This window comes from Engystomops pustulosus, chromosome 4, assembly GCF_040894005.1.
Source record: "Engystomops pustulosus chromosome 4, aEngPut4.maternal, whole genome shotgun sequence".
NCBI classification, from domain to species: domain Eukaryota; kingdom Metazoa; phylum Chordata; class Amphibia; order Anura; family Leptodactylidae; genus Engystomops; species Engystomops pustulosus.
The window spans coordinates 208695775-208722546 of NC_092414.1; the positions used below are offsets into that span (position 1 = coordinate 208695775).

The window sequence follows — 26772 nt, forward strand, 5'->3', positions numbered from 1 at the left end:
AGATCCTTCACCAGCAGGTGGTGGCCTACTTGGACAGCACTTTACCACCTCAGGTAGAGGATCCAATGGACTACTGGGCAGCCAAACTTGATGCGTGGCCGCAACTTGCGGAGTTTGCAGTAGAGAAGCTGTCCTGCCCGGCCAGTAGTTTGTCATCAGAGCGGGTGTTCAGTGAGGCGGGGGCCATCATTACCCCAAGGAGAACCCGCTTGTCTACCCATAATGTGGAGAGACTGACATTGTCAAGATTTAATCAGGCTTGGATTGGCCAGGATTTCAACTCGCCAATGCCTAATGCATCGGATTAGATCAGCCATGACGCCTCCTCCAAAAGTTGAGAAATGAGTCTGGGTTCTAACTACCTGCCTCAGCCACTATTCTGATGCTGCCACCCGCCTGATGCCACACATCTGCTGCCAGTTGCTCCATCTGCCTCCTATCATCTTTACCAGGAACTGGAATTGTCCGCCACCTCCACACTATATCATGGTGCCACTCTGCAGACTCCTGCTGCTGCTGCTACTGATGCCACCTTTGCACTATATCATTGTGCCACTATGTGGCTTTACATGTTTCTGCCACCATGTTGCTGCCACCTGTGGGTTCCTGCTGCTGCCACCACACTCTTATCATTGTGCCCCTTCGTGGCCTCCTGTTGCTGCTGCTGATGCTGCTGCCGCCACCTCCACACTCCACATTGGAGCACTCTTTGGCTTTCCATGTTGCTGCCACCATGTTGCTGCCACCTGTGGGCTCCTGCTGCTGCTGCCACCTCCACACTCTGTCATGTGACCACTCTGTGGCTTTCCATGTTGCTGCCACCTGTGGCCTCCTGTTGCTGCTGCCGCAACCTCCACACTCTTATCATTGTGCCACTTTGTGGCCTACCATGTTTCCGCCACCTCCATAATTCGTCATTGTGCTACTCTGCAGCCTACTCATGCTGCTGCCAACTGACCGATGTCTCCCTGGAACACCCTGTGATTTCCATAATACTGTTTTCACCCTCCACCACTCTATGACGTTGCCAGTGTTTGGTTTTCTCCTTCATTTCATCTGTCAGAAGGATAAAAAGCTTCAGGATTGATAGCCAAAAGCAGGAGTGGATACAGAACACACAGGACATGCAAGTATCCCATTTTCTGCTCATCTCTGGATCATATTCTGGATCAACTCCTGTTTGTTTTTGGCTTTAGCAATAATGATGGATTATTGACCGATTGAAAGAGGACACTGACACGTGAAAAGAATGGCAAAATGATCAGTGACATCAATGCAAAATTACTTCCAACAGCCTCTCCACTCTTTAGGGGGGTTTCTACATGTATCCACGTTTAACAGAACAGGTTCTGTCATAATGTATGGAATCATCTGATGTCAGTGTAAAAAGAGTGCACTCTCTGATGTTATAGTGGGATTTTGGCCCTCAGCTCAGTCCTTTCGAGCTGGCACAGAGGTTACCTTGTCAGGCTACATTCCCACTTTGCTTATTTGGTGAAGTTGGCCTCTGTAAGTGTACATGGAAGTGAAGAGTGAAGCGATTCTAAGAGCGGCGGCTGTCTTATGCAAGTCATACTAAAACACAGCATTGTTTGAAGACGAAACCACGCTCCCTATGCAAATTTAAGCATGGCACAACGTTCTACAACACCCTATAGCAGTGATGGCGAACCTTCTAGAGACTGAGTGCCCAAACTACAACCAAAATCCACTTATTTACCATTAAGTGCCAACACAACATTTTAAGCTGTAACTTATAGCTACCTGTTCTTCCTCATGTTTCAATCGTATCAGTCCCCTGAGGCCACCAATGCAGTTGAAAGAAGGAGGGCAAATGCAGACATTGTAGCTTCTCTCCAGGGTCTCACTGTAGAGAAGAATGGTGGGTCCAGCAGGAGGACCTCCAAAGACATTGCACTTCTTTCAACACCTTCTCAATTTTCCGCAGTTCCAAAAAGCCAATGAAATGTCACTTTAAAACATTTCTTAAGTTTCTTAGGACTGCAGGTGGATTTGGTCCTATTTGGTGAAATCTGACCTGGAGCGATGGTCTGAGTGCCCACAGAAATGGCTCCGAGTGCCACCTCTGGTACCCATTTGATAGGTTCGCCATCACTGCCCTACAGGCTCTCTGCAGCCAGGAAATACTTGTTTTTTAACGTAATTCATCATGATTCGATTTGGACCGAATCAAATATTTTCGAAAAATTTGGCAAATCGGGGCGAACCGAATTTTAACAAATTCGCCCATTTCTAGCCAAAACAGAAAATGTTCTCCTGTGTCAGACCTATGCAGAAATCCATAGTGGGGATCGGGTAACCAGTATTTTTACTTAAACGTACGGTAATAAGCAAAATACTATAGTAGTCTTGAGAAAACAAAATTTTCATTTAAACTGGAAAAACTTTTAGATTCCCAGCAACATCACCACAGGAATGAGGGATCATCACTCAATTATGATTGAGAGACTTCCCTATAATTTGTAGCTCTAACAATATCATCAATATGTCTCTACCTCCATATAATAAAGTTTTTGTTTTCTACAGATTCCCTCAAAAAATTGTGTGCAATCACAACTCATGTGTCATCAGATGGATCCCATAACAACTATTGTTCTGTTGTTTGTGGCTTTTTTCGATAAATATCTTGATAAATGTTAATGATATACCAGGGTACCATGACCTTCAGGTATCCAGTTCTGTCTGGAGCCCCTCAGAAGGGCTTCTGTTTTGTGCTCTGAACTGAAGGAGTACGTCAGGGGTTGTGTAGCTAATCCATCCTGCATGGAAACGGCAGGGGACCTCTACATTGACCAGTCCGCCACTGCTCCTCACACACACGGCTGGTGATCGGCCAACACAGAAAATGTTCTCCTGTGTCAGACCCAAAATGCAGATGAAGGAATCTATAGTGACCAGGGAAGCAGTATTTTCAATTTCTATTAGTTAATAAGCAAAATACTTTATTAGTCTTGAGAACTTATAATTCTCATTGAAACTGGAAAAGCCTTTTAGATTCCCAGGAACATCACCGCAGGAACGAGAGATCATCATTCACGTATCACTGAGAGACTTCCCTGTAATTTTCACCAGTAACAATATCATCAATATGTTTTTACCTCAACATGATAACATTTTTGTTTTTTTTAGTTCAATTCAACTACTTTGGAAAAAGACCCAAATAAGAAGCAGTTTGTTTACGTCAAAATGACGTCTCCAGTTTGCACCCTGGAGAAAGTTGTCCTGGTGTCTTATCAAAGTGGCTTCATCTTCATACAGACCGACAAACCAGTCTACACCCCAGGATCTAGAGGTACAGAGACCTAATCAAGAGGGTGACAAGAAGTGAGGTGGTCCAAGTTATGGATGGAATATATTCCTCCTGTGTAGAACTTGTGGGCAAAAAAAAAATGTTTTTGGAATCACAAAGGAGGAAATATACCACATTATACATATACAGCTAGTACAAGTTTTCATGGTGCCCAATGATCTACTGCTTTAACATAACATTGAAAAGTTTTACATAATTTATTAAAATAGAAAAATTATTTAAAAATATTATTAAGAAAATGTTATAGATGAATCATCATATTCATATAAACTTAGTTATGGTGGGAAACTATGGGGGAGAATAGTCATACACTGGCATAAAGACCTGTAGAATAGAGGTAATAATAGAAGTGAGCTTTCCCAATATATGCAGGATATTGATAGTAGTATTGAGCTGTGCCCATATATACAGGATAGGGATAGTGGGGGAGACATTTTCAGTTTTGTGGTGTAGAAGCAGTACAATTAAAGTTGTGGGCAGTCAGGGGCGCGGAAGCTGGTAAAGTGAGCGGACATGGGTGGGGACTCTTTTGCAAAACCGGCAAACTTTTGTTTGCTGGTTTTTACACAAAGCTACACCAGGTCGAACAGGTAGTAGTGCCAGTGTATCATAAATCTCCCTCTATAAAATACACTGTTACCCAACACGGACAAATATATATATATACACAAAGAACCTCTACATCGCTTAACATGGAACATGATAATACAACTTTGAATACTACAGAGCCACATCCTTACAAGTACATGGTACAATGTCAGGGTTCGGGGGTTAGTGGACCCTCTGGACCACCGTGGGAGATGGTACTAGCTGACACCTGGGACCGGAGTCTAAGCGGCACCTGGTTCTCACCAGAGCACGCTGCAAAGCGGGATGGACTTGCTGTGGCAGGGTGCCACCAGGTTGTTCCACAGGAGCGACTAGCCAGCGGTGGCAGCCAAGGTAGCGGTATAGAAAGATAGTCCAGGCTCGTGGTCAGAAGCAGGCTGATTGTCAGTGCAGGCGGCAGAGATGCAGACCTCAAAGGTGAGGTCCGAGGTCACAACAGGAGATTCACAGGAACAATGCAGGGAAGCTTTCTCTATGGTTAGGGAGCTCAAAGATCCAGCAGGGAATTATGGGAACAGCCAGCCTTTATGGAAAACCGGGAAGTGGCCAGCACCAATTAACGGTGCGCTGGCCTAGCCTGGATGGGAGCAGGATTGTGGAGAGGTAAGCGAGGGCCGGGGGGGCGCCGCGCCACGGAGAGGGACACGGGCGGGCCAGTGATCCGAGACATGGGGCACCAGTGACATACAAATTATATACAAATGTATAGTAGATGAGAGAATGCTAGGATATTGCATTGGGTCTAGGAAATATCAAGATATATACAGAATTTTCACTTACAGAAGGAACAATCAGAATATACTTTAACAAAATCGTGATAATATATAAACATATTTTTGTATAATTATTTCTTCATTATTATTAAGTTTTATACAGGCTTTTTACCGTGACACCGGATCTCAATCCACTAAGCAAATCAGTGAATGTCGAGTTCTGGGTAAGATGGGATTTTTCTCCTGTATATGTCATAGTAGTAAGATGTACATGTTGTGTTCTTAAGTCATTTAGCGTCGCCCCAAGAAGTGAAAATATATCCAAATATCAAAAAAGCAAACAGCTACACCCATGCAAAAAATAGAGCAAAGGTAAAGGGCGGCACTGTAAAAAAGTGGATGAAATCCAATGTAGGTGCAGGCTTGTGAAGGTCCGGCTTAAGACCCCAAAATCTAACTAATCCAATACAGGAAAGCAGCACTGTGCAGATTTGATATTGTGAAAATCATAAGGACTTATCCAAACAAGATTACAGTAAGTCTGAAAGATGTTGTCACACGTACAGTATTGGCTATTGGCTGAGCCGAGTCAGGGTCCTCTATTCCATTTTCATCAGAGTTGTATGTTATATTCTGTAAAATTCCCTTCTGAAACATCCAATGTCTGCCAAAAATAACATTTCTTTATGGTCTAACCAAGGTTTTCCAGTTTTGATGGATTTGTGTAACGTTTGAGATGAAAATTGACTCCACTATGAAACTATTGGTTCCACACTAATACAGGCAGTCCCCTACTAAAGGACACCCGACTTACAGACAACCCATAGTTACAGACAGACCCCTCTGACCTCTGGTGAAGCTTTCTGAATGCTTTACTAAAGTCCCTGATTGCAATAATCAGCTGTAAGGTGTCTGTAATGAAACTTTATTGATAATCCTTGGTCCCATTACAGCAAAAAATGTTTTAACTCCAATTGTCACGGGGGCCAAATTTTTTTTTGTCTGGATCTACAATTATAAAATATACAGTTTCGACTTACATACAAATTCAACTTAAGAACAAACCTCCGGACCATATCTTGTATGTAACCCGGGAACTGCCTGTATAGTGCATCTATATAGAGAATATTATTTCTAATAGTCTGATACATTGGGGCAGATTTATCAAGCAGTCTGAAAGTCAGAATATTTCTAGTTGCCCATGGAAGCCAATCACAGCTCCCCTTTAAAATATTCATGAGCACTGGTAAAATGAAAGCTGAGCTGTGATTGGTTGCCATGGGCAACTGGAAATATTCTGACTTTCAGACTGATTGATAAATCTGCCCCATTATCTAGAAGAATGATGTGCCTTAGATGCTAGGATGCACCTACTGTGGTGGTACAATTTCTAAGATGTGGGCAGCATCAGGCGTGGTCAGTTGCTACAAAGCAGGACCGGTCACCTTAACGTATCACTTACTGTACTGGTAGGTGGTGTGGAGGATAGTGACCCATTCACTTACACACAACACAGTTATTAGATATTTGGCCACCACCAGGTGCCAGTGGTGGTTGTCACTTCTAATTGCACATTTCTATTATGACAACCATGCTTGGCAAAATATCTTGACCAAAACTATATGACTAATATATTTTCTTTTCTTCATAGACTCCAGAGAATGTATTGGTCAAAACAGATTTCATAAAATGTACTGGAATCACTCCCTTAACTTACGCACTTTCTGATCTTGTAAGGTGAGAGACAAATCTTGGGCATAGAGGATCATATACCGTATTTTTCGGACTATAAGGCGCACCATCAATAAATGCCTGCTAAAACGTCTAGGTTCAAACATGAGGCGCACTGGATTATAAGGCACTCCTGATAATAAGGATGAATGACCAGCAGGTGGCAGACCTGTTCAAGGCAGTTGTTGTTTGTAAGTACGGTTCATATATAAGGCGCACTGGTCTATAACGCGCACCTTTGACTTCTGAGAAAATCAACTGATTTTTTGTGTGCCTTAAAGTCTGAAAAATACGGTATCAATGATGATAATATTGATAATAAAGGCAATGACTAGTTTTGCCCTTTATTTTCCAGTTTGGGAATATGGACCATATCAGCAAAGTTTGATGACAGAGCAGTACAGAATTTTACTGCACAATTCGAAGTGAAGGAATATGGTAAGAATGGGACTCAAGTAATTAGGTGTAACAATTGAAAAGTCTAGATCACTTCACCCTCCCATTTTGATGCTCAAACCATGTAAATTATCTGCATTATGATATCCAGTTTTCCTATAAAAGTGAGTGGAGAAATAGTCATATAAGGTCCCAGTGGTCGGATCCACTGCAGTCTGATACTTAACCACTATCCTGTGGATAGAAGATAAGGATCTGTTGTGGAAATACCACTTTGTAGAGGTTTTTATATCAATTTTCCATCCTTAATTATATCTAAAAAAAGAAAGCAGATACTGTTGATACCAGAAGAGAAGGAGGGTGCCCTAAATTACTGCTTCTGCAAGCCAGCTGTTATTTCCTATAGAAAAATAGGAGGAATTTGCTAGGGTTTGTCAGGACAGGATACCTAAATTTAAAAAAAAACATTATCAAATTAGAATTCGCTATTATGTTATTGGAAAATTTTCTCTTTACCCTCGAAAAGCAAAACAAGCAGTGTAATACTTGGTGGACATCATTAGTATCAATCTATAAAATCCTGGGAGTGGAAAGACTTTTTTCCTAAGTCTTTATACTAAGAAGAAGTAATTGGCGCTCACCCCTGTATGACTCTTCAATCTCTGGTTGTAACATCTGTGTCGGTGCTATCCTCTCTCCATGATGCATAGCTGAGGATGTACTGATTTCTGCCATAAGTTTCACTCTGAAATCAATACTGTGAATAGTATTTTATGTTTGGCGAATAATTGGATTGATGTGCAGCACACACTCCTGCTATGTAGCTCTTGTTTATTAACAGTGAAAAACGCTGTTGCGGACAGGCTCTCCATCCACTCATACCTCTCCTTTGCTGTTTGATCGTGATGTCAGAGCTGTGTTCCAATCGTTTTGGGGACCTAGACTCCAATCTCTGCATTCTGGTATCTTGACCTTCTGCCTGTAATCAGACTTCCCTTCTGCCTTGAGTTTCTGTACTGCATTAGCCCTGTTGTTGTGACCTGAATCTGATGAATATTCTGGTATCTTGACCTTCTGCCTGTAATCAGACTTTCCTTCTGCCTTGAGATTTTGTACTTCCTTAGCCCTTTTGTTGTGACGCGAATCTGGTGAATTTTCTTCTTTGTTTGTTTTGTCTTGTCTTCATTTCCATGTTTTGCATTTTGGCACAGAAAGGGAACATCTTTCCCCCTACCATCTAGGGTGAGTGGGGCAAATAGGTAGAGGGGACCAGGAAAGGAACAGTGTCTCTTTTTCTATATTTAGTCTGTTTCCAGAGCCTCCATTACATTGGCATATTTATTATACATACTGACAGAACATGCTTATATAAGAGGAAGGACTAACAAGATGTTCCAAAGGTAGTTGGCCATTTGGAATTTCAAGACTTCTTCCGACTCCATGAAACACAGATGACTGTTGCTGCTATCTTTGGAATGACTTGTTATCCCTCCCTTCCCCATGTGCATATCTTGTTGTCAGTATGTACAATAAAATATACCACGGGTTGAAGTGTCCTACAGGGCCATATCATTTTGAATTATTATTATCATTGAACTTGTACATTCATTGATTAGAGCACAATCCCTACTTCTGTACTCTGTGCAGCAAAGACCCCCCCCCCCAAGGCCACTTATCCTCTAGCAGTGTCTCTTCTATCTCTACTGTGATATTCTTGTGATATGTCAGCTATAATCTTCACACCCAGTGGTAACTTGTGGTACTGCAAACCATTATAATTCCTAATTTCATGCCATGTTTTACATTTATTTTAGTTCTACCAAGTTTTGAAATAAAAATCACTACAAGGAAGAAATTCTTTTACATAAAAGATGAAGAGCTAAGGGTGGACATAGAGGCAAAGTAAGTGGAGGATTTGGGTTGGTTCAAAATTTGGTTACAAATAGATGCGTCTGGGAAGTTTCTATGTCGTTTATCTATGGTGACATCTATGGAGACATCACTAATGAGACTGGTGGTAAAACATTATTCTATTTCTCTCTAGTTATCTCTATGGTAAACCTGTAAATGGCAAGGCCTTTATTCTCTTTGGAATCAAGAGAGACAACGAGAAGACCAGTCTATCGAATACCTTAAGAAGAATAGAGGTAATGATATTATATCTCTTTACCTATATGGCAGATATTTATCCATGAATTCAGGGCAGCACATACAAAGCAGTTCTCCATTAAGCAGGGCCACCCCCTTGAAGTCTATAGTAGGCACCAATGCATCCACTGTATATCAGATACCTGTCCAAGAAGCAGCACCACCACCACCAGGCTTGGCGCAAGCTTTCAGGCTGGGTAAGCAGTGGCAAACCCACCCTGCAATGTTCCTGCAGGCTACGACCCTGTCTACTTCAAATATACCGATAAATATACCTGATAAAAGAGCTTCTAGAAACCTGCTAAAGAACCCTGAGAGACTCTGCAAGTTGATAGGGAAAGCGTACTTCGTTTGGCAGCTGCTAGATGCTGCAGCAGACGGATAACATGAAGCCAGAGACCAAAAGGCTTACCCACAAGGATACAGAGGGACAAACAATAGACACAGACAAACAAGCAGGCTCTGACACAACTGGTCAAAACCAAGGTGGTGGCAAAGCACAGAATCTAATTATTGAGACATTAAGTAAATGTGATAGATGTTGTAAACACAAGTAATAATAAACAGAAATTTGGAAAAGCTATGAGGAGGTTTAATAGAACTGGGCAGCTATATAAAAAAGGTTCCTGGACACCGCCCCCAGCAGTTGCCTGGATCATCCCTGTTGGATAGGGCTTGGTGTTGAGTAACTATGAGGAAGCTACGAGTAGGTTTAATAGAACTGGGCAGCTATATAAAAAAGGTTCCTGGACACCGCCCCCAGCAGTTGCCTGGATCATCCCTGTTGGATAGGGCTTGGTGTTGAGGAACCTACAGCAGAAACCTAAGCTGCTGTTCACTCATACAAAACACAGAGTAAAATTAATGTCACCTAATCCACATTCTGCAGACTTTGGCATGGATGTTACCCGGTATTTGTTATTTCTATTTTGATACAGATCACTGATGGTGAAGGTTTTACTGTATTGAGAAGACAAGACTTGGTGAATTATTTTAAAGAAGAATTGGACATGTTACAGTATACCTTATATGTGTCTGTCACTGTTATTACTGATTCAGGTAGGTGATAGTAATACTGTATCTCCACAACCTTCCATACCTCCAGAATATATCTAATCCAACATTAGTGGAACTTATGTGAGCCAGATGATGAAATATACTTAAGAATCTTCTTGCTTATTTTGTCTAGAAAGAAGAAGTTGGTATGTTATACTATCATAAAACCCAAATTACCACCCCATGCATGGTTTAAATAATACCACCATATAGTGTCAAACACCATACACCCTGGCAGTTGGCTCCCTGTGATCAGACATTTATGCCTCATCTTGTGGATAAGAAATAATTGTCCTTAAAGGGAAGACCCCAATAATATTACTCTACAATGGTCTCTCTTCCAGGCAGCGACTTGGTAGAATCTGAACTGGAGAATATTTATATTGTGACGTCTCCATACAAAATCCTCTATACAAAAACCCCCAAGTTTTTCAAGCCTGGCATGCCATTTGACCTTATGGTAAGTGAAAGGATTTTAGTTCAAAAGATGTTGTATTACAATATAAAATTCTGTTCTGTTTGTGCCTAAACAAACTGTGATATCAGTATTTGTACTGCTGAAAATTAGAGAATCATTTGTAAGATGGTTGGGGATATTATAGATCTTAAACAACCAAAAATCCCCTCGAGGAACGCACCACTGAGTAGAAGAAGCATTGGGGCTCATTTACTAAGGGTCACGGAGTGCAATTTTGTCGGACTGTGCACTTTTTTCAACAATTACATGGCATGGACAGGTATTTAAGTGTCTGCGCTGGGATTGTGTCGCACACGATCCTTTTTTGGCACAACTGTGCTGGTTTCCATATAATCAAATTGGAGGGACGGGATGTCGGACCATCCGACTGATTGTGCCGCAAGCCCAATCACTTAGATGCACCACTAAAAAGATGGTGAACTCTGTCGGACCTGAGCGGGGAAGTGACACATGCAGGATATCGGGCGATCTTAGTGAATCACGGCACAGTGCATTATACACGGACAATGCATTTTCTGTGAACTCCAGCGGCCGGGTAAGTAAATGTGCCCAATTGTTTAAGATGAACATATTTCAAAACTACAATTGGAGAAATTCTATAGTTTATTTTTCCATTTACACAGAAAAATGAGGCTTGTGCCCTCAGGGAAGGTCAAAAAAAAATTTTAAATTCCAAGAAAATCCACTGTTGCGCCATCTTCTAACATGTGTTTTTTATACACATGTGTGGTCCAAAATACACTTTGGGATATTTAATATGCCTTCTCGACCTCTTCTTTTGCCTCTTTGGGTGTTTCAGAGAATTGAAAAGGCAGAAATCGGGGCAGGCTGGGGTGGGCAGAGGCATGAAATCTGAGCTAGAGAATATGGTCTCCATACAAAATCATCTACACAAAAACCCTCCAAGTTTTCCAAGCCTGGCATGCCATTTGACCTCATGGTGAGTGTATGGATATTAGTGCGGAAACGATAGCGAAAAAATTCCCCCAGATTAGATCTGGTCTTAGGTCCAAATTGGTGGAGTTTGCTTCCGATCTACTAAGGGGACATTCAAGCGATCAGAGCCTGTTTTAAGTACAAATTTTTGAAGGCCCTTAATGTAGATGTAATTTCATTTTCTTCCTCAATGTTCACTGCTTGGAACATATTTTGAATGTCAGTTTGTTATTTCGAGTATCTTTCCGTGCGGATGTTCTCAATGCTGCGGCTTACCATGAGTCTGATATTAATGTTGGACAGTACAGGCAATCCCTGACACCCGGCTTAAAGCAGAAAAATATAAAAATCCAATTGTCACTGGGACAAAAAAAAAAATCTTCGACAATACTATTAGAAAATATATAGTTCGGATTTACATATAAATGTAACTTACTGTATATACTCGAGTATAAGCCGATGTATCTGATTTTACCACAAAAAGGCTGAGAAAACTTTTCAGCAGAGGCATGAACTGGTTTTAACTTCCTAACTTATCCTCAGATCAAGCTTTTTGCCCATTTTTGATTTACCTCAACTAGGAATGAGCAGACTCAAACATTGTGATTCAGCCAGAAGAATGGGTTTGGCATTCAGGCTCACCCCCAGCAGTAACACCTGCACTTAGCACTTAGTGCTAACACGGGATCAGTGCTGGTACTGATCTTAGATGTTCACCCATACAAGATGGCGCCACCATCTTGGATCAGTTCCTTGCTCACAGTAACCTCATTGGGGAGGGTCGATCTGTCTCCATGACAGTCCAGAGTCAATGTGACACACCAAGGCTTGTCATTTCTGGAGATCTATTACAGTGTGCCAGTGGTACACTGTAACATCATCTGCAAAATCTCCATATGCTTGCAGTATTGCAGTATATGGGAATATACAGAATAGTAAATAGAATGTTTTTGGAAATGCTCTTACCTCATGCTATAATATTACCAAGGCTTTTAATTAGACTAGACAAATATTTTCCAGTGTTCAGTATTGTCATTATCACATGATAGGGTCAGGTGCTTCAAGTCTAATTTATGTCCTTACCCATCTTAGGTCTATGTCACTAATCCTGATGGGACTCCAGCTCATCGTGTCCCTGTTGTAGCAGAACCAGGAAATGTAAGAGGAGTAACTCACGAAGATGGAACTGTTCGTCTGAGCATAAATACTGCCTCAGACCTAAAGCAGTTGAATATAAAGGTAATATTTCTATAGCAGTAAAAGCCACCATAGAGTACAATTTAGTAGAGTGAATGAGTGGCCTCATGGGTCTGTGCAGTTGACTAATGAACATTTAGGCTTTGATCACACTTATGTTGATCTTTTCTGTTACTTTTGATTATTAAATGATAGAAGCTCCAATACAGCATCAAAAGGCTCATCTATTTGCTTCTAGGTGTCAACCACAGTGGAACAATTAACCAAGGACCAACAAGCTTCTGCCTCCATGGTGGCCTCTCCATACAAACCCACTGGTGGTAACTACCTTCATATCGGTGTCACCGGAGGGGAATATAAAATAGGAGAAAATGTAGTTATCAACTTCATTATCAGGAACACCGACCCCGATGTCCAGACTCAGATCACCCATTACAACTATGTGGTAAGTGATGTGTGTTTTTTGTCTTTTATCAAGTGTAAATCTTATTTGTGATATAAGGATCTAGAATTAAGATCTTTCTACTGCACGTAAAGTTCATGAAGGGGACCAAATAGGCTTATATCATTGGGATATATTTCAATGTAAAAATGTTATTGTGAAATTTCTCTACCGGGATTTGTAGTTTTGGTCAGTATTAAGATGATTATTAATGCTCACGGCTCATTACAATCAATGTGATGTCCACATAATAGATGGACGTACAACATCTGGACACTTTTGGCTAATGAGCTTCCTTATTATTTATTTTTAACCAAAAATTCCCTTATAGAGTATTCAATAGTGGGTTTGTAGCTCAACCCCCCAGTGACCCGGCTGAGGATTACTCAGCTACTCCAACATTTTATGATGAGGTTTCTCTGACCAAGGTCTTTTTCTATTACCAAAAACCCTTAGCAAAGCTTCCTGGAACTTAAGGTTGTTAAAATCAGGTCAATGTATTACTTGAATCCAAGTAGTGTCTTACTTAACAGATCATCTTAAGGACATGTCCCAACTTTTTTCAGAGTTTCGAATGCCTCCATTTGAATCCATATGTAGTAGAGGTCCATATATTTTAATTTGTATTTTGTATCACTAATGAGTATTTTCTAGTGTTGATTTAATGTTGAAGCCAAAGTTCTGGCTGAAAACTAGGCTTGAGGACTCACAATGTTTAGCACGGACCTGAACATTAGAGTTTTGGTCCGTTCATCACTTGTTATGCCACTGATTTCCTCCAAAAAGGTAAAGAAAGAATTTCTAGATGCATAATTCATCTCTCTAATGTTGTATTTATGCAGATCATGAACAAAGGTCGAATAATGAAGGTGGGGACACAGGAGAGGAGTAAAGGCCAGACTCTGGTTACTATGTCACTGTTGTTAACAGAAGAATTTATCCCATCCTTCCGCATTTTGGCTTATTATACCGTGAGCACTGGATCTCACCGGGAGGTTGTAGCCGACTCTTTATGGATTGATGTGGAAGATACTTGTATGGGAACGGTAAGATACTAATTTTATTGAGAGTTTGTATTATTTTAGTTTGGGTGTCAGTTATAGCACAGTAGTAGGCTATATTCACACAAACTTATGCCCGCCGGGCTGTAGCCTGTATGTTCGCCGTGAAGAGGAGGAGTGTTCATTCCTCACTTCTCCATTGCGATGCATGGTGCACTGCGTCGTAACTAAACATGTGTGCACATGTGCCACACTGTATCGCTCCGTGCGCCCATTGCCATCTATGGGGGATGTACGTAAGCTTGTGCCCCCGACAGTCGTGTGAATGCAGCCTTAGTCTTCCTGAATTCCCATATACTGCTCTAAAAAACTCTTCCAAACTCTTTGGTAATAAAGCTCACCTATTACTGCACTTTAGATTTATTTTTCATATTGAAAACAATACAGTCATACACTGAGATAATTGCTGATTAATGTTAAGCATTCAATAGTCCAAAATGTATTTTACTATAATGACTGCTTGCCAAATTCTAACACCCCATTCGATTCTATTACATTTCTTCCCCTATAATCTTCTTATTTTTCATAACTTTTTGTCCAATTGGTTCTTTCTTCCTTATTGATCTATCAGTACAACAATATCTTGGAAGATTCATTTGAGCTAACAATGAATGAGTACTGTATAAATACATTGGGGCACATTTACTTACCCGGTCCTATTGCGATCCGAGCTGTGCGTTGTCCGACGATCTTGAACTCCGCCGCGATTCACTAAGATCCTGCGCCCAATTTCCTGCTTGTGTCGCTTCCCCGATCAGATCCAACGGAGTTCACCATCTTCTTGCCGTATGTATGTAGGTGCATTGTCTTGCAACACAATTTAAATGTTAATTCCTGCGCTCGGTACGAATCCGTCGGATCGGCCGACATCCCGCCCCCTGATTTTTGTCGAATGAAAGCTGGCGCAATTGTGCCAAAATCCTATCGCGTGCGCCATAATCCCCTTTTAAATGCAGCACAAATTGGTAATCGTAGAAATATCTGACGCATATGCGGTCCGCAGACCTTTAGTAAATGAGCCCCATTGTGTAATATATCCTATTAAACCCTGAAATAAGTGACATCATGTGACACAACATGCCATGCTAAGTGGGTGTCCTCTTCTGCCACAAATGAAGTCACTTCACTTCCTGTTGCAGATCACAGACCACATGAATTATCATAGATATTCCACCCATTCAAAAATAATAATGGAACATGACACATACCTGATCGGATTCCCTGTCACAGGCATACCTTCAGCCACCATGTCCGGCCATGTTCTAGCTCCATCAGGGAGCGGCGGTGTCTTTCTCTCCTTCTTAAAGGAGCAGGGCGTTTCCCAACTAGGCTGTCCTAGTCTACTAGCGTGCACTACCAGCCATATACCCCAGGATGCCCTTTTCTCCGCACCTAAGCAAAAGTTCCTAGCTTACTAGTCTTGCTGTATGGTGTTTGTTTCTGTCTGCTACCCGTGTATGACCCTCAGTTGCTCCTGACTCTGATTTGATCTGCGCTCCCTGCTTTACTACACCAGATTGTTTCTTGAGCCTGAACTGTCTGCCACAACCCTCTGCCTGTCCCTGGATTCTGACTGAATGCTGCCTTCCTTCACTACTGTTAGAGATTTTTATCTATGGCTTAACCGCCCTTCATGTTGTACAGTGACTTTCAAATTAACCCTTTCATGGTTGTCCCGGTACCGGGACTTGAACATAAACCAAGACACAGAGTAGAGTCATAGGCAATTAACTTTCAGGGACTTGAAGGGAATATAACTGTCTTAAGATGGCCACCACTGAAAAATGGTAGGGCGTGCCATCTTCTCTAACCACCGGATACAGAGGTGAAGTCTGCATTCCAGACGCCATCTTTCCCTCCCGAGGAAAATATAATAAAATCTCTTTTTTTCAAATTCTTTCTACATCAAAAACTTTGAAATGTCCCTTATCGCCTGTCTCTTTCTTTATGGGCACTCTGAAGGATTCCTGTCACTCTGTCCGTCAAAGTCAGGGGCTCTAAGTGTCTGTTTGCAAATTTGATTAAGTTTTCTCACTTGTACAATCATCAGATCATCTGACACATCCCAAAACTCTCAAACCTTCACTATTTTTCTTTTCTTTTCAACAAAATACTACCAGCCTTTATGTCTATTATATCAACTTTGCACTTTTCCATCAGTCCTACTTAACTCAACAACCTTCTGTCTACTTACATCAAGCCAATCTTCTGTCTGTGCATCTTTCCATTGATGTGAAAAACAAGTCCCCTTTCCCTTTATCTGCAATGCAATTGGCTCAATTCCAATTTACCCTGTTCTCTTCCCATCTTAAATGTCCACAACTGCAACAATGCCAAACTTGTCTCCACAGCTACAGCGAATCCAACACCTCGTGTGACCGACCCCAAAGAAACTAGATATCAGAGTTCCACAGAGGACTCTTTACCAAGTCTCCCTTATTGACTCTTTTACCAAGTCAACTCTCTTTACTGAACTACTCTCTCCTTCACTCTTTACCAAGTCAACTCTCTTAATGACTCTTGACCAAGTCACTACTAGTTCTTACAGTCATCCACAAAGTTGTTCAGACTCCCCGAAAGGAGCTGAATGCGCACCTGGCCAGGGCGGGTCTCCTCTGCATGTGCACAAATTGAGCTCTATGCCTCTATGGCACCAGTCAAACAGTACTATAGACACTATGATAATTTGACTTTCACAACAGAATATCTCTCACTCTAACATCTAAGGGTTACTACTTCCCGTCTCACAGCTTCAGCTAACATCACAGAATGTATGACCATCTGTCACTGTCCAGTCTCTGTCAGTCACCATACAAGTGATCCTTTGCCACATTATAGTGAGCATACTGTTATATATGGACATTTAAGGCAAAGTACATAATATCACACAAGGAGATGACTTTACCCAATCCTTTCAACCAGTGAAACAGAAATGACTTACCCCGACGAGTGCTGGTCACTGGCCGCCTGGACTCCTGCGGAGTTCACCTCGATGGTCAGATGTCCATAAAAGTATGCCCAACCCAGTCAAATCCAAATAATGTTAGAGATTTTTATCTAGGGCTTAACTGCCCTTCTTGTTGTACAGTGACTTTCAAATTAACACTTTCATGGTTGTCCCGGTACTGGGACTTTAACATAAACCAAGACACACTTCAGTCTCTTAGTGCATGTAAAAATCTTCTCTCAGTTTATTTCACAAACAGTCGTATATCAAAAAAGGACAGAAGAGTAATCAAAGAGGCATGAATAGAATACTGCAATGCTATTGGCCATAATGAATTCACCAGCACATTCTGGGAAAAAGTTAATAGCCCTTGTTCACAGACATGTTTATCTTCAGAATGTACAGATAATGGGGGTCATTTACTAAGCACCCGATTCGCGTTTTCCTGGCGTTTTACCCGAATATTTTCAATTTGCGCCGATTTCCCCTGAATTGCCCCGGGATTTTGGCGCACGCGATCGGATTGGCGCATCGGCACTGGCATGCAGGCAACAGAAATTGGGGGCGTGGCCGAACGAAAACCCTACGGATTCGGAAAAACCGCTGCAAAAATCTGTCGCGGAGCTTGCACTTACCTTCAGCTCGGCTCGGTGTATTCCAGTGCGTGTTGGGGAACTTCAGCGCAGCAGGAGGAACTGCCTTAAGAAATCCCAACCGGACCCGAATCCAGCGCAGAGAACGCGCCGCTGGATCGCGAATGGCCGGGTAAGTAAATCTGCCCCAATGTCTCCAGAAGCTTCTTACTAACCAAAACAAGGGATAAGCAATGCTAGAGAACAAGATAAGGAGGAGAACAATCATCTATAACAAGTGTCACAAAAATAACAGGTTACACAAAAATGGCTGAATCATGACATTTAACTGGACAGAGGTCAACTAAAATGTTTGCTTGATCTAACATGGCTGACAGTACACAAGATGTCATCTGAAACCAGTGCGTTCTGCTTAACACAATGGACTCTTACTGACTACCCGCCTTGCCTGACCCCTTGGTACCAGTGTTTCTGTGCTCGCTGGGCCAGCTGCTATCTATAGTGAGACCACAAGAGGTAGAGGCATTACGATCTCTCCACAGAAGATTCCAGATCCCTGTATAGGGGTAAAAGGCTGAATACCGGAGAGGTCCAGGGTTAACGCCCTTAGTGTGAGTCCCAAAGTCACACCAGTTATATAGCACAGGGGTTTCACAACCCTCTGCTTGTTATAGTTTGCTCAGGCCATGGACCCTGCTGGCCAAGCCAAGACACCTGTGCAAGCTTTGCAAGAGGACATGTATGATCTGCACCAGAATCAGGATCAGCGTATGCAGGCTATTGCTAATCACCTACACTCTGCAGCAACCCCTGTAGTACCCAAGGTCCCAGCCACATCAGCTCCTCAGTCTGGCAGCTTCTGTCTGTTCTGCTGACCAGCTTCCACTCCCACCTCGTTATGATGAAAGTGCCAAAGCCTGTCATGGATTCCTGAACTGGTATCTAATCCATTTGAGCTGCATGCTTATCTGTTTCCTACTGAGCGGTGGCATTGATTGTTTGCTTGCTTTCTGGAGAAGCTTTACCATGGGATAATCCTTTCTGGGAGCATGGCAGCCAACTTCATTGTGGGAGCTGTACCCAACTTCATTCAAGAGTTTTGAGCACAAACTCCCTGTGACTCGCCTTGAGATGCCTGTATTCTTTCCTCTCTAAATTGCAGATGTTTTCCAGAGAGAGTTCATCATTGAACCCCTGTCACTGAAAATAGGGGCAATGCACTCTGAGAGCATCTGTTTTTTTTGTTCTGCCCAATTCCTTGGACCAAGTTCTTCTGGGCCTCCCCTTGTTCCTACGCTAGTCCCTGTCCTTTCTGTGAACTCTGAGCCACTACCTTCTAGTGCAGTATGCTGCCTATGAAGATTTCTTCCACAAAAAGGAGGCTGAGATTCTCCCACTACATTCTCCCATATGACTGTCCGATTGATCTTCCTCCTGGACAGGATTATCATCTGTTAATGCAAGAGACTTTGGACATGTCTGAATATATCAAGGAGAACCTATAAAGAGAGTTTTTATAAGGATGTCTTCTTCTCCAGCTGGAGCTGTGTTTTTCTTTGTACAAAAGAAGAATGGGTCTCTTCGACCTTTTATAGATTTACGCAGTTTGAATAAGATCACCATCAAGAACAAGTATCCCTTGTCTTTTATCTCTGAACTCTTTGATAGGATCCGTGGAGCTAAAGTCTTCTCTAAGTTGGATCTCTGAGGGGCCTACAACTTGATCCATATCCATGAAGGGGACGAGTGGAAGACTGCATTCAACACTCGATACGGTCACTACGAGTATCTGGTGATGCTCTATGGTCTGTGTAATGCTCCAGCATATACAAAGTGCTCCTTGCTATACAAAGTTTTTGAGGACTTGAGAACTTCTACAGACAATTTATCTCAAACCTCTCTACACATTCACTGGCCCCATCTCTGCTCTCACGAAGAAGGGGGTGAATGCAAAGAATTGGATTCCTGAGGCTGAATCTGCTTTTTCTGAGCTGAAAAGGTAATTTACTTCAGCCTCTGTTCTTCATCATCCTGACGTCACATTACAAGTCTTTCTGGAGATTGTTGCCTCATCGATGCCGAAGCTCTTCTGTTCCTAAACGAATGGTTAGGGTAAATCCCTGTCCTGTGGCTTTTTCTCCAAGTTCTTCTCCTTTGCAGAAAGAAACTATTCCATTGGATATTATGAACTTTTAGCCAACAAGTTAGCCCTGGAAGAGTGGAGACATATCTTGGAGGGATGTATGTACCCTCTAATTATGTATACAGACCACTAGAATCTTACCTACCTACAATCTGCAATGTGTCAAGCCAGATGGTCACTGTTCTTTGCCATATTTGATTTTGAGCTTTATTTTCATCCTGCTGACAAAAACATTGATGTTGATGTTCTCTCCAGAACTTTTGAGACTATGGACAAGGAAGAAGACCCTTAGCACATCATCAAACATTCAAGAATTGTCTCAGTAGCTCTGCTTCAGGTTAAAGACATCCCACCTGGAAAGAGTTATGTTTGGCCTGCTGACAGAGAAAATATCTGAACCTAGGGACACAATTCTAAGTTTGCTGGTCACCCCGGAACTCTTAAGGCTCTGGATTTTACTTCACATCCAAACTGGTGGCCTACGATTCCTAAAATTGTGTGTAAATATGTTTTTGCATGTTCTAATTGTGCACAGAACAAAAGTACCCATTTCAAACCAACAGGCTTACTTCTACCCCTACCAGTTCCTGATTGGCCTTGGCAGCATATCGCCATTGATTTCAATACAGGCCTTCCTCCTTCACCCCAGTTGTATTGGCACAGCACATATTCCACTTGCATTGACTTCATTTTCACAATGGGACAGATTTACTTACCTGGTCCATTCTCGATCCAGCGGCAGGTTCTCTGTCAAGGATTCGGGTCTTCCGGTGTTTCCCTAAGGTAGTGCATCCGATATCCCCCAGGTGTCGCTGCTACGCTGAAGTACGCCGGAATTCACTGGAGTTCACCATCCGTTGCTGGGTGCAAGTAAGCGCGTGTCAAGCAACACATTTTTAGAAAAAATTCTGCTTTTTTTCTGAAACCATCGGGTTTTCCGAAGGCCTTGCCCCCTGATTTCCATCTGATGCCGGCGCCGACGCATGTGCATGTGCCAAAAACCCGGGGCAATTTGGGACAAATCGGAAATTTTCTGGAAACTCGGCGAAAAAATCGATTCCGGCCCTTAGTAAATGACCCCCATTGTCTCTGATTGTGGCATACAGTTCACATCAAAATTCCAGAGAGATCTGTGTAAACTTCTGGGATTAAAATTAGATTTATCCTACCAGCAACCAATGGTCAAGTTGAACGTGTCAATCAGAGTATTGAGGGATACCTCTGACAATTTGTTTCTGCTCTACAGGATAACTAGGTGCATCAACTTCCCATGTCAGAATTCTCTTATAACAATCATACTAGTTAAACTACTGCTGGATCTCCATTCACTATTTGCAGCTTACATCCTTCCGTACCTCTTCCTGCACCGGCTAGCTCTGAGGTTCCTGAGGCTAATGAGGCGTTTGTTCCCATATTCCTTGGACCATTTGAGGTTCTTCAGCAAATAAACCCAGTGTCTTACAAGCTCCATCTTCCTCCGTCCCTCAGAATAGTTAACTCCTTTCATGTTCACCTTTTCAAACCACTGATTCTGTTCCTGCTTCTGCTCTTGGTGGTACTAGTGATGTTTATGAGGTTAAGGAGATTCTGAACTGCAAGAAAATAGGAAGATGAACCTATTACCTGGTAGACTGGAAGGGTTTTGGTCCAGAAGAAAGATCTTGGGAAGCTGAGGAGAACATTGATGCCCTTGCCCTAATTAAACGGTTTCTGTCCGCTTCAGGTCAGAAGAAGAGGGAGCGTAAAGGGGGGACTGTATCACTGGTAACAAGTTCTGCCTCTGGCCACATTACCCCTCGCAGACTTACCTTCCACCGCCATGTCCGGCCAGGCTCTAGCTGCCATAGGGCGCGGGTGGCGTCTCACTCTCCTTCTTAAAGTAGCAGGGCTATTCCGAATTAGGGTGTCCCAGTCTATCAGCGTGCACCTCCAGGCATATACTCCAGCAAACCCTCTGCACCTGAAGAAAGGTTTCTAATCCTGCTGTATGGTGTTTGTTTCTGTCTGATACCTGTGTGGGACCCAAAGTCAAACCAGTTAACAACCCGCTGCTTGTTACACTAGGTCTCATCGGAGGGATGTGTTATGTGGAGGAAAGAAGACAATATGGAGTAGAATATGACAAAATTCTCTCTGGAATGCTGTCTAGAAGAGAGGAGATATCTGGACCAGAAATATAGATCTTTATGCCATCTTTATAGGAATGGTAATGAAAGACATGAGACTTAAAGAGGACTTGTCAGCCATTAAAAAGGGCACTGGAGCTGCTTACTAAAGTAGGTATCTCCTAGTGCTGCGCCATTTTTAGCATTGATAAACTGCTAGCTGTATCAGACCCTCCGATAAAGCTAGCAAACAGTGCCGTGGTGTACAATAGGAACGCTGGACCATGCTCAAAGTGGTCGAGCGTATTCATGAGGGGGCGGTCCAGGCTTCATGCGTCAGTCACCGCCTCCTAGTCCCGTTCCCTCATGAATACTTTAGTAAACAGCTCCTAGTGCATTTTTGTGGGTGACAGGTCCTCTTTAATGAGCTGTCCTAGGCCAGAGGTGTAGATGGAGAATAGTAGGGGTCTCATGACAGAACCTTGAGAGATGCCAATAGGGAGGGGCTGTGATGAAGAGGTGGTGATATATGAGAAGATCCACATTCTAATGGGAAGATAAATGATGTTAACAAATGTATCATTTCTACAGCTGCGAGTAACAGGAGAGAAAGACAGAGACAATATGATTCAACAACCCGGAACCTCCATGATGCTGAAGCTACAAGCGGATTATAATGCTACTGTGGGACTGGTGGCTGTGGATAGAGGTGTCTATGCGATCAACAGTAAACTGAAGATCAACCAGGGCAAGGTGAAACATTGAAAGGGAAAAATGGTTTCTCAAAACAGTTTACAGTTTTCACTGAGTATTTTCTCCTTCTGTAAAGTTCTGGGAGTCGGTGGAAAGATACGACATTGGCTGCACACCGGGAAGTGGTGCCGATACACCAGGGGTGTTTTATGATTCCGGCCTTGCCCTGCAGACAAACTTCCAGATAACAACTCCTCAGAGATCAGGTGATTCATTATAAATGTTTCCAAAATGGTTGGGGATTGGTCACTTAGTAACACCACTGATCACAAAGTAGATCCTTTTGACTTTTGTCACATTTTTCCACAGAGCCAATATGTCAGCCTCAACTAAAGCGAAGACGACGTGCCTCAGCCATACTGATTCAAGAAAGGGACAAAAAAGGTAAAGATTGGAGAATAAGTGGTCACCTGCTCAAATTCCCGGCTTGTGTGTGTTTTGGAGAAGTTACTATGTTCACAATGATCTTCCTTCTCCTTCCAGCATCACAATACTCAGGACTGGAGAAGACATGTTGTAAGGATGGTATGCTTAAAAACCCCATGGGTCATACCTGTGAACGTCGGACACGCCATATTCAGGATGGACAAAAATGTATTGACGCTTTCCTGGACTGCTGCAAACACATCAAAAAGCAAATAGAACTTGAGAAAGAACTTCATAAAGATGATGACGATGCAAGAAGTAAGGAAATTATACTACAAAGTGGCAAAGATCCAACTCATAAAATACAAAGAAAATTGAAAAATCTCCCTGATTGTTGAAAGAGGGCAAGTTGCAGGTTCAGTATCAGCTGACTTCAGGATCATAAACTGATTATTTATCGGTGGACAGCAGGATATTATGTTATATAATCCACTATTTTGGAAGGTATCAAGGATAAATTTTAATTGAAGAACTTCTCCTTTTAAGACAATTCCTACTTGTTTCAGTAGTTCAGTATGACTAAATTGACTCATAGGAATCCTCTGAGCTGGTATTCATTTATTTATGACCTTTAAGGCTACAGTCTGAATTGAAAGCTGGCCATGTATCTGTGGCCACTGCCCAAGCAATCCATTTGTATGGAAGCACCAAACTTAGCCGCGTCTAGTTGCTTGGCCAACTCTCCATTTGTCTTGGCATCACTTCCTGTTGCTTTTAATAGGTCAAATAAATGAACTTTTTTTTTTTTTTTAAATCAATTTTTATTGAGGTTTTATATTTACAATAACATGAGGTTACAGCCATATTATTCTGACTTGATATCATTTCTCGTCAGCATAATTTCACATTTATCTAATTCTTTCACCTCTGTTATAAAGTTGCATGTAACAACAACAACCACATTAACATTAGCAACCTTAGTCTTCACGAGCAAAACAGAGCAAAGTGTCTCTGCTTCGTTTTGATAAAATTTTTACCACAGACAGTAGGGTGTGAGCTACTATGTACTTGTGTAGTGGGTTACCTTAGGGTAGACGAAGGCATATGTGCCCACCTTTCATTCATATTATTTAGTCGGATAAACCTGCGCCGCATGGTGATAGTGATGGGTATAAGGTCCCACTTGTCCCAAGTTGCCTGGAATTTGGTCAGTGTTTGGTTCCGTAGGGCTACTAGACGCTCAAACGTGCAATGTTCTGCTAATCTATCTAAAAGGGAGATGATTGATGGTGCGCTCTGGTTTTTCCATCCCTTAGCTATGAGGAGTTTCGCTGTTAGGATAATGTGGCCCACCATTATCTCGCTTTTTTAGGTATCGTGTGCAGATCTACCCCTAGAACTGCTAGTCGGGGATTTAATGTTATGTCATGTTCTGCTACTGTGGCACACATTTGAAATACCTCCTTCCAAAATGTGGACAGTACTGGACATCCCCAAAAAACATGGAGTAGGGAACCCTTCCCACCACAGTTTCTACAGCACTGATTAGAGGATCCTGGGAAAATCTAGGAAATTCTATTTGGAGTCAAATACCACCTGTTCAGAATTTTGAGATGAACCTCTAATAAGTTAGCATTCATGGTTGCTTTCTTAGCCCAGTAACATGCAGTATTCCATTGTTTTTGTGTTATATCAGATTGTAATTCAAGCTGCCACTTAAGGTGTGAGGGTAGTTTGGTAACTGTCAGTTCTCCTTGACATAAGTTGTAAATGTGTTTGATGTTCTGTTCTTTCCCCCCTGTCGGATGAGTTATAAGCTCAAATAGTGGGATAGGGATTTGGGTTTTGTGGAGTCCTGCCTTCCTTTAGGCAGTGGGTGACTTGGGAGTATAAGTACATATCTCTATTGGCTAGTTGGAATTTCTGAGCTGCCTCTTGGAATGTCATTAACCTGTCCTGAACGTATAGGTCTTGTACATTTGTAATGCCTTGATGTACCTAATTTTCTAATGGAAAAATTTCAATAGAAAGGAAATACTTTCAAAAAGAGATCAGCTCACCAAACAGTCCAGGCAATTCAATTCTCCGACTCCAATAGCTCCTGCACGGACAACCTTGGCCACAGGTGCACACAGAGCAAATGATTGAAAAGTAGGAAAACTTCCAGCTGAGCACAGAGAGTCGGCAAATGGATAAAAAATGGCAATATTTATTAGATCCTTTTAAAAATAGACGTACATCACAGTACATAGGATTGAAGAAAAGACATAAAGGCTACAAGCCTACGCATTTCGGTACACGACCTTATTCATGGCTTATCCATTTGCCGACTCTCCGTGCTCAGCTGGAAGTTTTCCTACTTTTCAATAATTTTCTAATGAGACCCCCGGAATAATATATTCTAGTGTTTGGATAGGAATCTGTAGGGTTTTACTAGGGTACGAGTTCGGGAGGATACTCAACAGTGACTTCCAAGTGTCTATAGTTGCTTTTATTGTAGGGGATTGTATTTCAGGGAGGATTACGGAGTCAAAACATGCATGAAGGGATTTCCCCCCTGATAGAGATGTTCCTATTGTAGGCCAGCTAGAGGAGTTGGAATATATGCTCCATCTTCTCATTTGTTGGATGATTATGGCTCTATAGTAGTTTGGTAGGTTGGGAACCCCCATGCCACCTCTCTCTTTTGAAGCCATTAAAGTTTTCGCTGCAACTCTAGGTTTTTTATGGTTCCACACGAAGTCCAAAACCATTTTCTGTAGCCGAGTTAAGATGCTATGTGGGAGCGTTATAATAAGAGTACGGAATAGGTAAAGAATTTTGGGGAGCACCATCATCTTAAAAAGTGGTATGCGGCCCATTCATGACGGCTCTAGTTTGGAATAAGTTTCTAGTTCTCTCTGCAAGTCCGTAATTAGAGGGTCAAAATTCGTTTTCGATAGGGACTTCAGGGGGCTGCATAATTTTATCCCTACTTCGGGTATAAAGTCATTTGTCCACTGGAAGTGGAGCTCTTTCTTGATACTTTCTCTTAAGCTTTGGGGACAATTGATGCCTAAGATCTGGGATTTGTTCACATTCATTTTATAATAGGATACCTCACCAAATTCCTGTAGCACTTTCTGAGTTTCTCTCAGCGACTTGGGGATCAAAGACAGTGATAGTATGACGTTGTCAGCAAATAAGCCCAGTTTGTGTTGCCTCAATCCTGCAGATATACCCGAGATATTTGTGTTGATTCGGATGTATTCCGCCAGGGGCTCCATCACCATTACAAAAATGAGTGGGGATAGAGGGCACCCTTGTCGGGTTCCATTTGTGATTTTAAAAGCATCTGAGCTGTATCCATTTGCGAGTACCCTCGCTATCGGGCAGGAATATAGGGCCTGAATAGCTTTGTAGATAGGTCCCTGGAATCCAAATTTAGTTAGTATGGAGAATGCGTTCCCCCAGTGGATCCTGTTGAACGCCTTCTCTGCATCCAAAATGAAAAGCAAAGAAGGCGTTCGAGAGGCCTCCATTACTGAGATCAAGTGAAGTATTCTTCTGGTTCCGTCGGGTGCTTGTCTCCCTTTGTGAAAGCCACTTGATCATAATGTATAAGTGTGGGAAGGATATCTAGTAACCTGCAAGCAATTATTTTAGTAATGATATTGGCCTAAAATTCGGTGGAGAAGTTGGTTCTTTGCCTGGTTTGGGGAGAGTGGTAATAGATGCTTCTAACATTTTTGGGGGCATCGATCCTACCTTCATTGCTTTATTAAATA

The 26772-nt window shown here is 42.2% G+C and overlaps 1 protein-coding gene across 1 annotated transcript in view; it reads left to right on the top strand.

Moving 5' to 3' along the window:
- LOC140128233 (A.superbus venom factor 1-like) overlaps positions 1-26772 on the top strand; it is a 114757-nt gene that overhangs the window by 17965 nt on the left and 70020 nt on the right. The window contains exons 3-17 of the mRNA XM_072149788.1: positions 3151-3313; positions 4807-4877; positions 6305-6390; positions 6740-6822; positions 8595-8682; positions 8825-8927; positions 9867-9987; positions 10329-10444; positions 12491-12637; positions 12834-13040; positions 13880-14083; positions 22478-22639; positions 22716-22845; positions 22949-23023; positions 23123-23323. Coding sequence (XP_072005889.1) covers positions 3151-3313; positions 4807-4877; positions 6305-6390; positions 6740-6822; positions 8595-8682; positions 8825-8927; positions 9867-9987; positions 10329-10444; positions 12491-12637; positions 12834-13040; positions 13880-14083; positions 22478-22639; positions 22716-22845; positions 22949-23023; positions 23123-23323 — 1957 coding nt within the window. The remainder of the gene's footprint in view (positions 1-3150; positions 3314-4806; positions 4878-6304; positions 6391-6739; positions 6823-8594; positions 8683-8824; positions 8928-9866; positions 9988-10328; positions 10445-12490; positions 12638-12833; positions 13041-13879; positions 14084-22477; positions 22640-22715; positions 22846-22948; positions 23024-23122; positions 23324-26772) is intronic.